Below are 16,744 nucleotides of genomic sequence, written 5' to 3'. Positions count from 1 at the left end.
TGTGAATTTGGTAAGTCCCTACCTATACATAGTTCTTAGAAATGAAGACCTGATTTGAGTGCTGAGATAAGGAAGGCTGTAATGAGGCTGGGATGCTGCTTCAGTTATACTCTTCTTCCCACCCCCTGTGAAGTTTTCTTTCCTATCTTTTCTCTTTTCTTTCATTTAAACATTCTTTTCTGCTTTTGTCGCTAGAGTGCTTCCTGTTCCACTGTATTCACCTATTTTTTCTCTGTGTATAGCATGCAGTGTTTATACTGGAAGTAGAAAAACAGTACAAGGCCAAAGAATTATTCTGGTGTTGTTCAGTTGAGCTGCTTTTAATGTGTGAATTTTAAAACAATTATTTAGGAAAAAATGGTTCCCCCATCACATTTCTTGCTGAGGCTCTTGACTCTTTTGCACTCTGTAAATTGATTGGCTTGGATAGTTTGCATTCTGTTTCATAGCGGCTGTTTTCAAGCAGCATTTCTCAAACTTCATTGGTTCACATACCACCTGAAGAACTGTTGTGAAGTGAACTGATGGAACATATACCACAGATTGGAACTCTGGGGCTTAGAGCTAGCTTTATGATTTTAAGTTCTTGCGCAAAGTGTTTGGTTGCTGCCACCTACTGGTGTCGTAGCATAATGCAAAGGGAACAAATTGTAATTCTGACAACACTGCAAACAACTTTCTTAAATATTCAAATAAAATAAATTGTGTAGTAATTTTGATGAACTTTATTACTCATGGAAGTGGGGGAGGAGCCAACAGTCCCTTGTTTACTGCATGCAGCTAGTGTGCAAGATTTCTTCACACAATGTCTTGTTTATGCACCAAAATGTTGACCAGCACCTCTGCTGCTCCTCCAGTCTGGCATCTCTCCTGAGAATATACTAAGAATTGTGCTAAAATATGTGGTGACTTCATGATGTGTACAAAAAGAACCTGACTGAGCCATGGAATTCAACTCACTTGCAGGAAGAGGCTTACAAAGATCACAGGGGGGAAGAAATCACATCTGAATAGAACATAGTTTTTAAACTTTTACATTTTTTCCTGTCTCCTCTTCTGTGAATTTTAATTTAAAGAACTTCCATCACTAATTTTGTTTAAGTTATATATTAATTTAAATATAGAGGGGATATTTTGCTTTCTTGTAAAGAGGGACCCAAAGAGAGAATCCATATCTACAACCCTGAACTTTGGGGAAGTTTGGATTTAGATCCAAATGTCACAGCTCGCTGTTATCTCTACAATGGGCCAAGTTAAAATCCTTGCTCCAAACATTACCAAACTTGAGGAAAATTCAGATCAAGATACAATTATTTAGGTATATAGTTTCCATTAATGTCTAAATAATCTTTTGTATAAAAAGCATTGGCATAGATTGAACAATTGATTTATCACCATGTGCTTTTCATTTTGTATCTTGTTTCTCATGCGGCACTGCAGAAAAATTAACTGTAAGTGAACCTGGAATTACTTATTATGCTGGTTTTGCCTGTAATGCTTAGCGTGTTTTTGTGTGTAGTGTGTATGTTCTGTATGACTTGCATGTGGAGAAGAGGGTGGCTGAGCTACATTTGATTTTAGGTATCACAATATATATGTTTAATCATCATGAGATACTTAAGTTTTTGCTATGTCGACTAAACATTATATTCATGGCTGTGGATGACTTCTCAAAAAAACTTTTCTGTAAGCTTCAGCTTTATTATATCTTGATAATGCCCAACAGTACCACTGCAGATTAGGGTCTGTTTATGTCCCCCTTATAAGTTTATTTTCTGGGGACAGTTTAACTCTGCTATTAAAATGCATTTTGAGCTGATACAAAGCACATAAAGTCCAAGTTCATGAAACATGGGTTACATTCTCAAAAACAGCTGGTAATTTTCGTTCCTTGGTTATTTAACAGCTAGTTTGAGAGATCTTAAAAAGTCCACTTTTTCAGATAGTAGATTCTCAGAACTTTCTGAAACCAGGTCCATTTAAGGCATATCAGCTGACCCAAAATCGAGTCATTTCTGAAAATGTAGGTCAGTATTTCTTATCCAAATTTCTAAGATATGGAGTAAGTTAGAAGAGATGAGATGCTGCCTCTACACTAGAAATACCAAATTTTATTTTAAATAAAACTTTTCAGTTTCCCACTCTGTTTGACTAAAACCTGTAGTCAATCCCATTACATGAGATCCAAAACCTGATGTTACTTTCTGGTTGTCAAGCTACTTTTCATGTTGATTTTCTAGTCAAAGGCATGTTCTGACATTTGCCACCTCTCGCAAATTCTGTGGGATTTTCCTGATATTATCAGGTGTTTCCGTGGCCTCCAGGCAGCAAGAAAAACATTAGTAAATTGCAACATTGTTGTAACAACACTTTTTCATGACTTTACCATGTTGCATTTTGAGATCAATTTTTTTTCTCTGGACAGATTCCAAAAGATGACAGCCAAAGCAGAGAGCTTGCAAAGTGCCTATTATAGTTACAGGGTTTACTTTCATCTCCTATATCCACACAAGCCATCCATGTAGTGAAAAATTGCACCACTGTAACTTAAGTTGGTGTTTAAACTGATACAGTTACATAGGTGCAAAAGGCTTTTTGGACTCTTATTGTGATGTAAAAGTGGCTTATATCAATCTAGCTGAAACTGTTTCTGATTGACTTAAACTAATCCAAAGTGAGATGCTCTTATACTAAAATAAGAGTGTCCATCCAGCCTTTTGCACTGGTTAAAATGTACTACTTCAATTTCACACCTTAAATTATGCTGATGCTACTTTTTCATGTAGACAAACCAAAAAATAAAATGAGTAGCATAAAAAAAAAAATGTCGCACACCATCCTGAAGGCCTCATAGTGGGGTATTATGCAAACTTCATCATAGTTTGAATATCGTTTCTTCAGTCCTTTGCTTGCTCTAATTAACTGGAGCTGAGAAGTTTGCTTGTATTTTTGGTAAGGTTGAAATGCTTTGTGTTGCATAATGATCTCTACCGGACAATTGAGATGTGAAGCAATGATCCCGGAGAGCTTAATTCTTTCTTCAAACTCAAAGACACTTTTGCTGATTTAGGAATAGATTGGGACACTCCTGATTGAAGGTCAAAATTTCCCAGGTAGATATAGCTAGCTAGAAACATTAGATTTGGAGGAGGGCAGACATGGCTTGTTATCGGTCCACAAAGGCAAACACTTGGATCCTCTTGCATCTAGTTCAGGGGTCGGCAACCTCTGGCATGCGGCTCACCAAGGGGCTGCGGGAAGCAGCATGGGCTGAAGGATTTGGTCGCCACGGCTTCCCGCTGCCCCCATTGGCCTGGGACAGCGAACCTCAGCCAGTGGGAGCTGCAATCGGCCGAACCTGCGGATGCGGCAGGTAAACAAACTGGCCCGGCCTGCCAGGGTGCTTACCCTGGCTAGCCACACGCCAGAGGTTGCCGAACCCTGATCTAGTTGATTGAATTCTATATTCTGCACAGGTCTTTTCACCTTTTGCAAGTCTCAAAATACATTGTTTTTCTTAACGTTTGAGTTTGTAACGTATATCAGGCTTCCAATGAGGTAAGTCATCTAGATCAGTGGCTCTCAGCCTTTCCAGATTACTGTACCCTTTTCAGGAGCATGATATCTTTTGCACCCCCAAGTTTCATCTCACCTTAAAAATTACTTGCTTATGAAGCCAGACATAAAAATGCAAAAGTTTCACAGCACACTATTACTGAAAAATTGTTCACTTTCTCATTTTACCATATAATTATAAAAGAAATCAATTGGAAAAGAAATCAATTGGAATATAAATACTGTACTTACATTTCAGTGTATAGAGCAATATGAGCAAGTCATTGTCAATATGAAATTTTTGTTTGTACTGACTTAGCTAGTGCTTGTTACATAACCTGTTGTAAAACTAGGCAAATATCTTGATGACTTGATGTACCCTCTAGAAGACCTCTGTGTACCTGCACTGGTACGTGTAGTGCTGGTTGAGACCTATTGATCTAGGTGACAGCTCAACTCTATCATGAAGTTGTCCAGTAGAAGCTTGAAAAATGTGATTAATTTAATCCCGACCAAAGTTTTCTGGTGACAGCAAGTACTGATATTTGAAAACCAGTAGCTGCGCACATGCAGTAGTAATTTGAAGGCTTTCGTGAGCATGACGTTATAGCCCTCTTCATATTACACTCAAAAGGGGCTGCGATTCACCTTAGTGCAGAGGATCTGCCCAAGGCCTCTGCATCATGTATGCCCAGCAGTGTGCTAGCCCCTTGCACTGGGGGGTGCTTTTCATCCTTCATGAATATTAATGTTTTACTGGCATTCATTAAAATAATTAATCCTTAGAATGCACTTATTTAATTGTGCTATTTGTTTGTCGTAGGATATACATTATGTACTTCATTGTAATAGGCTGTATGCTTTGATCATTTTTTTTTCCAATGTACTGTCCACTACCATCCATGCACGTGCAGAAAAACCAGTTGCCTTAAAGGATTGCTTGTTGCAGTTTGATGCACCTCAAAACCACCCCTTGAAATATCTCAGCATGGATAGACAGGGGAATGATATGTTTCTATTTTCCCCCACTTGTGAATGCCACATCTCACTACTCACCTTCCTTAAAAAGTTTTTAGTTGCTTTCCTACTTTCTGTTTTAATTCTGTCTTTGAGGGAAAGGAAATTAAGTTTGGAAAGATCATGTGTGATACCTGTGCAATGAGGAAACACTTAAGTAAATCAGTTTATCTCTCAGACTCAAGACATGGAATTTCAGAACATATAGGGCCTTTTGAATGTGTGGAACTTTGCATATGCACTCAGTTCTTGAGCACTGTCACTTGTGCATGCCCATTTGAGGTTCTACACTGCAATCCTCTCTTGTATATACAAAACTATTTTGCATACATTCTGTTGTGTACCTTATGATGTGAAAGTGATTGTCCGTACTATTTTTGTTTATTGAGTTTGCTGATAAGGGGTGGGGAAAAGGGAAATATAATTTTTTTTTGTTTTCATCATTTTTCAATTTTTTTATTTTTAAAAAAAGGTCATCCAGCTCTTCTTGTCAGGTTCAGATCCATTTTGACAGTGTGCCTCATGCTGCCAGTAGAACCTGATATTATGATCTGATCAAGCCAGTTTGATTTGTGGTTGGGGAATTAATATTTAAAAAAACAAATAAAAACCCTATACTACCAACAGCAAATTACTTCCTAAATCTTTCCTTTTTAGCTAGGTTAAAATAAATAGGCATTATGGATATTTCCAATGTGTCACATACTTATAAAGGAGTGGTTAAGAGGTAAATCCTACTATTAGGATATAGTGTGCGTATATATGCTGGGGTGGAGGCAGTTTAAGGCTTAGCCCATTGGTGGTGGCAGTTCTTTCAGAAATACATTGCATAGTGATGAGATCAGTTTATATTTTATCTTGTTATGGAGAAATTAACCATTAACGTGCTTCCTAAATTCTTCAGCAAAGTAACTCCAATCCATTTTACGTATTTTTCTAAGTTGCAATAATGTTGCAGCATGTGTAATTATATTTACATCAACAGTATGTTTGTTTGGGCAGTTTAAGAGATATTAAATTTGCTTTTTATATAATGCATTGTGAGGGACTGCCTCGACCTGACTCTTTCTTTAATTTTTTCCCTCCATTATAGCCGTAACTCTACGCGAAGACAGTGCAAGAAGGTCGGCGAGGCGAGCCAGGCGAGTCTCAGCATGTCTATCCGATTATTCACTGGCTAGTGACAGTGGCGTGTTTGAAGCTTTAAGCAAAAGGTCAGGTGTATAAATGCGCAATAAATTGGAAATGTCCTTTTTCTGCCACATAAAGTCTGCAAAAATAGTTTGTAAATTTCTAAAATAGGTATTATTTTTTCTTATTGGATATATGATAATGCCTAATACTTTATAATGTAAGAATATTAGGTTAAAATGCTTTAGAAAGAATGGAGGCTGGCTACGTGCCATTCCACTGTCATTTTCACAGGTGTTAGTATGTCACTTCCACCTCTGTACCATTCCTGACAATCTATAAGATTTTTTCTCTTGTACTTGTAAAATGCTGCTTTTTCCTCTTGCTGAATTATTTTGGCTGTTTCATCCTGTCCTAACACCTTTCTGATTTCAGCATCTATCATTGTGTATTTTATTTGTATTTTATCAACATGAAAACAATATTTTACAAAATACTAATTACAGTTCTGGAAACAGAAGGGTAACAAAAATGACTAAAGGGAAGGAATAATTGACTTATGTGGAAAATTGTAAAACTAAAATGAATAGTTTGGCCAAATGATGATTAAGGGGAGGATGTATAACAATATACAAGTGTGTAAATTCTGTAAAACAGCAATCAAGGAGAGAATATCTGGGAAAAAATCATTTTAAAAGTGACAGCTCTTGGACTGTGGAATAGTTTTTCCAGAGAAGCTGTAGAAGGCCAATTCCTTGAATCATTTGACACTGGTATAGTGTAACCACTGTAGAACATAGAGCTGAATTTCCTGTAGTGGCAGGAGCCTAGCTATGGGTACGTCTACATGGCAGTAATAAACCTGTGGCTGGCCTGTGTCAGCTGACTTGGGCTTGGGCTTCAGAGCTATAAAACTGCAGTGTATATGTTTGGGTTTGGGCTGGATCCCGGGCTTTGGAACCTTTCCTCCTCACAGGATCCCTGGGCTGGAGCTTTTATGGTCCTGCAGGCCGAACCCTGCTAGCCTGACTCATAGACTTTTATGGTCAGAAGGGACCATTATGATCATCTAGTCTGACCTCCTGCACAATGCAGGCCACAGAATCTCACCCACCCACTCCTGTAACAAACCCCTAACCTATGTCTGAGTTATTGAAGTCCTCAAATTGTGGTTTGAAGACCTCAAGCTGCAGAGAATCCTCCAGCAAGTGACCCGTGCCCCACGCTGCAGAGGAAGGTGAAAAACCTCCAGGGCCTCTGCCAATCTGCCCTGGAGGAAAATTCCTTTCCGACCCCAAATATGACGGTCAGTTAAACCCTGAGCAAGTGGGCAAGACTCACCAGCCAGCACCCAGGAAAGATTTCTCTGCTGATGTGGGCCAGCCGTGGGTGTTTGCCTGCAATTTAGACATACCCTAGATTGCCTAATGAGCTTTTCCCATGTTTTCTGATTTGCAGTGTTTCAGATCACAAAACAAGTCACAAAGCTTGTATCCATTTTTTTGCGTGTTAAATGGATATCCATTTTATTCATAAAATAAACCCCATCTAAATCAGCGTGTGGTTTACAGTTGGCTTTTTTTTCCCCATGTAGGAATGAGGATGTCGAAGACCCTGTTTACAGTGATGTTGTTGCTAATGAAGAACCACAAATACATGTTGGATTCCTGTAAGTAATGATATTTGGGTTCTTCAGTGGATACTGCCCACCAGGATTCTCCTTCTAGGGTCTTATCTATTAAGCTTTGAACACTGAGGGCAGTGGTAGCTGGGTGTGGATATGAACCAGGCCCTTACTGGACATCATGCACCAACCACTGCAGTATATTAATACTACTGTCAGGTATTCCATTCAGTTCTCTCTACCTTAGTTGGCAAAGGCGCACTTGGTTTGCTGCGCTTTTTCATCCTTCCAGCTGTTTCCACGGTATCCTTTTCATTGTTTGGAATTCTTGTGTGAGTAAGATGATGAGGATTTGTCTCAGCACATGAGATCATCACCCTTTCTCTGGTCCCTTACTGTGACATAAGGCACAGTGGAAGACTGGTTTAAGGCTGCCTCCCACGTATCACCTTGCAAGCCCTGGTACTTCAGGGAGGGCTGGTCACAGCACACACTGCTGCAAGGATTTCACTGTCACTGTATGACAGCCATGGGCACCTAGACAGGCCACCAAGTCTGTTATGTCTGAGGCCTCTCAGCCTCCGGCGCAGTCCTCCACCTAGTCTGCAAGTTCTGCTCTGTGCCTCTAAGAGGTGCAGCACAGAATCTCATCTAATAGATTTAACTTGTTTGTTCAGTTTCCAAATTCATGTTGACATGAAAAAGTTAACTCTTATTTAAACAGTGCATGAATTAGCGAAAGAATGTAGACCATGGCAAACTGCAACTGACATTCAGATGTGTTTATCAATATAGTTACACTGGTACAACTCTTAGTGTGGATGCAGTTAAAGCAGTGTAAAGGTGCCTTGCCTCTGTATTAGATTATTCCCCTTCTCATATGAAAATCACTCTAGTGGCATAACACACCATCATGCTGATTCAACCTCATCTACATTAAGGTGGTTGTACTGCTCTAACTATAGCCATATAATGAAAGCAATACAACTTTTGTGGATAGATAGCCCCAGTTGTAGCTGAGGGTTGGCAGCGTGGGAGCAAAGATGGGATTTTTTTTTTAATTTAATAGTACTTGATTCTTATATTGTTGGTTCTAATAGATTCTTTAGTGCACTATTATAATAATAGTGTTTCTCTTACAAGAACGTGATACCCAGAATCACATTGGATATCAACAGAGTTTTAGCTAATTTCATTCAACCCCATGTGCATAAAAGATTTATCTTATTCTAAACGGAGCTGTTTTTGTTCCTTGTAATGTTTTTATTCTTCCATCCAAATCTAGCAAGCCAAATACTGAGTTCTGCTAACTTACTCAGCCAATTTATTTTCTCAGGCATGATGGTGAAAGTGAATGTCTCCTAGTCCATGTGTTAGAGTTGAAGAACTTTACTGGTCCTGTTGTGAAAGAAGGCTGCAAAATGTAAGCTCAAATATCACCAAAGGTCTGATTATTACAGATTGTTGCTTATTTTGTTCCCCAGCCACAAATGTGTAATAAATCTGGCTAGATGCTGTTTGTATAAAATAGTCGAGTATTTGGGGAAGAATGAAAATTTGGTACGCTTTGATAGCCATCTAGTTTGGGGGGTGGAGGAGGGTTGTGTTAATATTCAGGGACATTAACAAGTGACCATTAAGGAAATAGTTCTCTTAGAGGCCCAATCATTGCAACCTTTACTCGCATAAGTAAGGATTTATGATGCTTAACTAAGTGTAATAATCCAGCTGTAAAGCCCAGGAGCACTGTGTACTTCTGTAGGTTTTGCAGCTATGAAGACCATTTGGGATAGAATTAATAAATTAATTTAAACAAAGAAATTATCTGACAGAGTTTCAAAATGAGGATTTATAGTCTCTCTATATCTGGTCTAATAGCATTACAGTTTATCCCTTCCATTTCTTTGCCACAATATATAGAACATATACCTACATTTATAATTAGGTGTATTTACAATATTTCTTACCCAGTGATATAGAAATTATATTTCTGTATTTAAACATCAGATGAAACTTAGCTGACAAATCTCTCTAAATTAATGACAAACAATAGGGACCATGAAAATTCTGTTGTCTGGTTTTATTTCTGCCCAAAGAACTTGCCTGGAAACTTTGGAAAGTTGATGTACTGTAGAATTGTTATGACTGTTGTAAAGTAAATCATTCCAGTGGGATTCTTGATGTAACATAAGGCCTCTTGATCATAAAGCTTGTTCCTTCCCCTCTTGCCCCTCTCCCCAAAGCTACAGCTAAAAATAATTTCAAAATAAGTTGGGTCACTGTCCTATTGTTAGTCTGTGCCATACATAAATACAAAGGTTTGGTTTTCTTGGGAATAGAAGGGGATGGTAAAGAGAAGGTGATCATCTTGTATTGTTCAACACATTCTCCTGTGTAATAAGAGAGTTTTTGATAGTCTCTGAAGAGAGCCATGTATAGTGAAAGTCATCCAGAAAGGTAGTGACTACTAATTTGGGCTTGGAGTTTCATTGGTGAAAGAAGCAGGTAATGGATTGTCAGTCGTAAGGCACTCTCCGTGACTCTTTTTTTCTTCGTCTCCCACCTAACTTTTCAGGCAAAACTCTGGGGAGGCGCAACAAGACACAATAACAGTAGCTATATTGTAATGTCTCTGGGTTAATCAGTAGTGTTGGAAAGTGGAAGAACTGCTCAGCTTTGTGTTTTTCATTTTACGAATGCAAGACTAAACTCCCTTAATGAAGAGATGCAAGTGTGTGTCATGAATGTAGAAATTACATTTATTTTTATTGTTCAGTTTGATTTTTAGAAACTGGTTTTGGCTTGTTTTGCTGTTCCCAGACATGTTCGAGTTTACTTACCTCCACTAGAGTCAGGCACACCAACCACTTACTGCTCTAGAGCTTTGGAATTCCAAACGCCGTTAATATTTAATGAAGTTTTCCGAATCCCTGTGCATTCAAGTGCATTGAAATTAAAATCGCTGCAGCTGTATATTTGTTCAATTGACCACCAGCAGCAAGAAGAACTCTTGGTAAGTGGTCCATTTTTCCTGAAAAATAGTATGGTATTGTTAATAACAGTAACTTCCGTATCAGCAAAGGACACCAGAAGGACTAATTTTTTTTCTTAAGCATAAGAGAAGTGTAGCTGGAATTTGAAGGGAGTGGTATGGAGCATCTCTTTGTATTAGTCATAATCAGGGCTATTTTTCTTTGTAGATAACAAGAATAACTGATAGAATTGTTTGTTTGAGGTCTGTCTTATAAACAAGAAGTACAGGCAGTCCTCGGACTTATGACACAATTGGTTCCTGAAAATTGTGGCATAAGTCTAAATGTAATAACTCAGAACTACAGTCCACTCCATTGTGGGACCAAGCATCGTAAAGTCAAAATCAGTTGTCATAAATTGAATCAGAGTGTCAATTCAGAAGCAATCGTAAGTGCCGTTTGTCATAAGTCAAATATTGTAAAGTCGAGGACTGCCTGCCTGTAATTAAATGTAATGTAATTTAAGGATGGGATTTTCAAAAGCCATTTTTCAAAGTCAGTGGGCTTGTGCTCCTCGTTCATTTAAGAATTTGTGAAAATCCCCCTTTAAATGTTTAAAAGAAATGAGCTAAAAGGGAAGAGTTACTGGTCTTGAAGAATGCCAGCATTTTAATATTACTTGCTGTTTATTTGTGGTGTTACAGGCAGTCCTCGACTTTACAATGTTTGACTTAGGACGAACGGCACTTACAGTGCTTCGGAATTGACACCCTGATTCAACTTACAACAATACTTTACGACGCTCGGTCCTGCAGTGGAGTGGGTTGCGGTTCCGATTTACAATGTTTCAATTTACAGTGCAATTTTCAGGAACCAATTGTCACAAGTCTGAGGACTGCCTGTATTTCATCACTTTTTTAATGCAGAGCCTTGCTAAAATGAATAGAGTGCTGATGCCACCAATTCCTGTGAGACTTGGTAGATTAAGAATACTAATATATTATTACTTAGAAAATTATTGTGTTGGAAAAGGTAAAAGAATTATATAGTTGCTGCTGCCACCAAAAATTGACAAAATAATAGTTCAAAGTGTTGTATACAAACCATCCTTTCTTAGTGGCCTGAAAATGGATATCCTTACATACTCTTTCAGTTGTGAACTTGTCCTTCATACTCAGTGATGACCTCCTGTGTTGTCATTCCAAAAACTGTTCAAAGATGATGATCATGGCCTTCTTTCTCCATGCTTTTTATCCATGTATCATGTTCATCTTTCTCTGCCACCATTGATGCCTGTACCACCCCAGTTAGTGATTTTACCCACAGAAAAAATTCAAAACTCAATTCAGCCTTGATTAAACAAGAGAACATAAGAATAGCCATACTGGGTCAGACCAAAGGTCCATCCAGCCCAGTATCCTGTCTACTGACAATGGCCTGTGCCAGGTGCCCCAGAGGGAGTGAACCTAACATGTAATGATCAAGTGATCTCTCTTCTGCCGTCCATCACCACCCTCTGACAGACAGAGGCTAGGGACACCATTCCTTACCCATCCTGGCTAATAGCCATTAATGAACTTAACCTCCATGAATTTATCCAGTTCTCTTTTAAACCCTGATATAGTCCTAGCCATTATAACCTCCTCTGGCAAGTAGTTCCACAAGCTGACTGTGCGCGGTGTGAAGAACTACTTCCTTTTATTTGTTTGAAACCTGCAGCCCATTAATTTCATTTGGTGGCCCCTAGTTCTTATATTATGGGAACAAGTAAATAACTTTTCCTTATTCACTTTCTCCACATCACTCATGATTTTATATACCTCTATCATATCCCCCCTTAGTCTCCTCTTTTCCAAGCTGAAAAGTCCTAGCCTCTTTAATCTCTCCTCAGATGGGACCCGTTCCAAACCCCTAATCATTTTAGTTGTCCTTCTCTGAACCTTTTCTAATGCCAGTATATCTTTTTTGAGATGAGGAGACTACAGCTGTATGCAGTATTCAAGATGTGGGCGTAACATCAATTTATATAAGGGCAATAAGCTATTCTCCATCTTATTCTCTATCCCCTTTTTAATGATTCCTAACATCCTGTTCGCTTTTTTGACTGCCGCTGCACACTGCATGGATGTCTTCAGAGAACTATCCACGATGACTCCAAGATCTTTTTCCTGATTAGTTGTAGCTAAATTAGCCCCCATTGTATTGTCTGTATAGTTGAGGTTATTTTTCCCAATGTGTGTTACTTTACATTTATCCACATTAAATGTCATTTGCCATTTTGTTGCCCAGTCACTTAGTTTTATGAGATCTTTTTGAAGTTCTTCACAGTCTGCTTTGGTCTTAACTATCTTGAGCAGTTTAGTATCATCTGCAAACTTTGCCACCTCACTTTTTACCCTTTTCTGTCAGATCATTTATGAATAAGCTGAATAGGATTGGTCCTAGGACTGACCCTTAGGAAACACCACTAGCTACCCCTCTCCATTCTGAAAATTCACCAGTTATTCCTATCCTTTGTTCCCTGTCTTTTAACTAGTTCTTAGTCCTTGAAAGGATCTTCTCTCTTATCCCATGGAGAGAGAAATTAAGAAATGTTCTTCTTCGAGTGATTGCTGATATGTATTCCACAGTAGATGTGCCTGCTCGCGACATGCACCTGTGTTGGAAGTTTTTCCCCAGCAGTACCCGTAGGGGAGCGCCCCTAGCAACCCCTAGAGTGGTGTCTCCATGGCATGGTATAAGGGGTGCTGCATGCTCCTCCCACCCTCAGTTCCTTCTCGCCGTTAGTGAAGGTGCTTTGGAACTGCTCTGCTCCAGCTTTGCTGTAGATTGTCCCCAGAACTCTTGTTCGTTCAGTGTATGTGACCTGTAGTTAGTACTTGATTAGTTTTAGTTTAGTTTAGCTAGTGCGCCCAGACCAGGGCATGCCCCGCTCCGGGGTTTTAAGTTGTGCGACACTTGTAGGAGCCCGATGCCAGTGAGTGATTCACACGTGGACTGTTTACACTGTTTGGGTGAAACTCATCTCAGCAATCGCTGTAAGATTTGAAAGTTGTTTAAGCCTCGGACTGAGAGAGAGAGAGAGAGAGACACTTTAGGCTCCGGGCCATCCTCCTGGAATCAGTGTTAACCCTGACTCTGTGCTCCGAGTCGGCACCGAGATGTCGATGCGCGGCGCCCCCCCCCCCCAATGCCGTCTACTAGTCGGCACCGCTCCCTATCCATGGGGCATGTCAAGAACTGAGGGTGGGGGGAGCGCGCAGCTAAGTGCACAGCTAGGGGCACTCCCCTATGGGTACTGCTAGGGGGAAAACTTCCAACGCCAGTGCATATGGAGAGCACGCACCCCTATTGTGGAATAGACATGAGCAACACATCTCGAAGAACACCAGTTCTTTTCTAACTGTCTTTTCTCCCAAGTAGCCCTCGACTTCACTGATATAGGAAAGAAGTACGGGTATGAAAGTTACTGTACAGCTTCTATCTTGAAGTCCTTGTTTGACTCAACTAATCTGTCTCTGACTGTCAGAGCTTTCTCCTGGAGGAATGTTTGTGCCTTTAAAAATACAAACGTCTCTAATAGGACCCTCTGCCTTTGATGTTTAGTGTCAGTATCTGCAAAAGATGTTTTTCTCTAGTATTGAGCCAAAATAAATACCAGCTGTGGAACACGACAGTCCTTTTTTTTGCTGATGCAACAAATATACCAAATGAATAGTGTCTTCCTTTATGGTATGCAATATTGACATAAACTGTGGCGGATATAACAATTTTATTTCCCAATATATTTTATTTTTGTTCATTTCAAAGTCATTTGTCCCTTGTCCTCTGTCCATCTGTTTAAACAGAGCCCCGGGGAACTTTTGGCATGGAAACACAATAAAATAAATACTTTACATGTTTTCTAATTAACTCTTTTTTTAAAATCTGCTTAAAGTTAAATTACAATTTCTGAACACATTTACTAGCTTACTGTACTATTAGAGACACTTCTTCAGCCAACCTGTATTGTGAGAGATCTAAGCTGTACTTTTTACATAACTCATTTCAATGAAAGAGACCCCTGCTGGTAGAGTCATAGCATAGAAATGTAAAGTCCCATTGCTAGCTAGATAAACACATAAGTTGTAGATGGATGAATTAGGCTAAATAATTAAAACTCATACATTTAGTTAGGATCACTTCATCCCTCTTTGTTGCCCCCTTGAATTTGGGGCATCAAAGGTGACTTACAAAGGAAACAAATTTTGTTTATACCCTATTTGGCTTCTTTATGATGTATAAGGAAAGCTTGAAAGTTTTGACTACTTGTTTTTTAGGGTTTGGCTACACTTGAAGCTGTACAGCGCTGGGAGTTAAGGCTGTCTTCGTACAACTGTGCAGGGAAAGCGCAGCAGTGTGGCCACACTGACAGCTACCAGAGCTGCAGTTGGCCGCATTTGCAGCGGTGTTGGGAGTGGTGCATTATGGGCAGCTATCCCAGCGTTCAAGTGGCTGCAACGTGCTTTTCAAAAGAGGAGGGTGGGGTGGAATGTGATAGGGAGCATGGGGGAGAGGGAGAGAGTGGATTTTTGGAGCTGACACTGTCAGCTCCCTGCCTTGCAAGTTCCGATCCCTTCTCCCACCCATCTCTCATTCACTGAATGCAAATAGCCTTCAGACCAGATAAGCAGCTGCTCCGACGGATTCCTTCCCCCGCCCCCGCCGTGCTGTTTCTCTCCTCAAGCAAACACTAACTGTGGACATTCCCTGCCTGCCTCTGCTCGAGCAAACAATTGCTGTGTTTGTTTTTTAGGTAAGCAGCTCCGGGAGCCCCGAGTTCACAACAAAACAAAGAGAGTTCTTTAGTTAAAAGCATTATGGGAAAATTCCAGAGGTCAGTTACAGCGTAATAACATTAATCACTGTTTACACTGGCACTGCAGCACCAGCACTGTTCTCTATATTCCTCTCGTTCATGTGGAGTACAACCAGCACTGTAGCCAGGGAGATACAGCGCTGTATGTGCCTTGCCAGTGTGAACGGGGAGTAAGTTACATCGCTGTAAAGCCACCACCAGCGCTGTAACTCTCAAGTGTAGCCAAGCCCTTACATAGCAATATTCGTGGCCCTCCCACCTTCCTGTAAACCAGTAGAATTATAACATTAGAGAGATCTTGCAAAGGAAACTTGATTAACTGAGAACAGTAGTGATTTTTATTCAGATTAATTTTTTTCATTAATGACAATTTAACTCAAATATATGAATAAACACTTGAACGAAAAGCTGTCTTTGTAAAAGATTAAGAGCTGAGATTGCTAATACAGTGTCCAGTAAACCTCAGGAACATCAAACTTAGCAATTAGACTCAATTTAAAAACAAAACCCTTCTCTTTTTTAGGTGTGCGGGGTGGGAAGAAAGTATTTTTTTATACATCATAAATATGCAAAACAAGGGAGACTTAATAATTTTTTTCCATTTCAAGTCACCCGTAAGGTGCACTATATTGATGCAGTATTTCTATTAAATGGGACAGTTTTGTGAATGGGAAGCGTTATATTGTTTTCTTTGCTTATTTTGGCCTATCATTTTTACAGGGTATTGCTCAGATTAGCCTGGCTGATCATGAGAGTTCCACTGAGATGCAGCTTCATTGGTATCCCATCCAGATATTCACTGGTTCAGACCCACAAAGGGTGAAGGACAAAAACCAGTGTGAAGAAAGCACTCCACAGAGTTCTGGAAATACAGCTACAGTGAAATCGGTACGACCAGGAAGGAGCAAAATGTTTCTTCTATTATAATAGAATGCTAAATCATATGTGCACAGATAATCAAAGCAGAAGAAATGTGTGCCTTGAAAAGAAGTCTGATTTTTCCCTGCTAAATTGTTCAACTAATCTGCAGCATTTAGGCTACAGAAAATAGTCGTCATACAAAGTTTCAGAACCACTGAATTTTAGTAGAAAATATAGTTTTCCAATATGGGAGAGTGCTTTCTGTTCTGTTAATGATTTAAAAACCAATATTTTGAAAGTATTTTCTAAAACAGAAGTATTAAACTTATTTTTTCCAGTGTAAGGAACACTACATTGTAACTGGTTAATTCCTTTCTCTGAAAGACTATTAGTATTAGGCTGTGTTTTCTTCCGGTTGTATACGCTGATACTCCTCAAGAATCTGAAAATATCTTACATTTTGCAGTATCTTTAAAAGAAATCACAAATCTTACCCAGTTTTCCACACTTTGCTGGAATACAGGCTCAGATCCTGCAAGCACTTATGTGAGTGCTCAACCCTAATCCTATTACTGCTATTTAAAATAAACATAAAACATTCACCCTTTCCCAATGAAAGGCTTCCACCTCTTTGGGGAGTTCCAGTAACTGAACAGCATTTTTGTTTTGGTCACCCTCTTTGCTGGGAGGGATAGCTCAGTGGTTTGAGCATTGGCCTGCTAAACC

General features: G+C 39.5%; 1 protein-coding gene across 2 annotated transcripts in view; it reads left to right on the top strand.

The window, feature by feature from the left end:
• WWC3 (WWC family member 3) overlaps positions 1–16,744 on the top strand; it is a 186,140-nt gene that overhangs the window by 154,213 nt on the left and 15,183 nt on the right. For both annotated transcript variants that reach the window (XM_050963480.1, XM_050963471.1), the window contains exons 12-16: positions 5,666–5,786; positions 7,298–7,372; positions 8,664–8,750; positions 10,148–10,340; positions 15,878–16,045. In XM_050963480.1, coding sequence (XP_050819437.1) covers positions 5,666–5,786; positions 7,298–7,372; positions 8,664–8,750; positions 10,148–10,340; positions 15,878–16,045 — 644 coding nt within the window. The remainder of the gene's footprint in view (positions 1–5,665; positions 5,787–7,297; positions 7,373–8,663; positions 8,751–10,147; positions 10,341–15,877; positions 16,046–16,744) is intronic.

This window comes from Gopherus flavomarginatus, chromosome 1 (genome assembly GCF_025201925.1).
Source record: "Gopherus flavomarginatus isolate rGopFla2 chromosome 1, rGopFla2.mat.asm, whole genome shotgun sequence".
Lineage (NCBI taxonomy): Eukaryota > Metazoa > Chordata > Testudines > Testudinidae > Gopherus > Gopherus flavomarginatus.
Note: the sequence above shows the minus strand (reverse complement) of the source record. Positions and strands in the feature narration are given on the sequence as shown.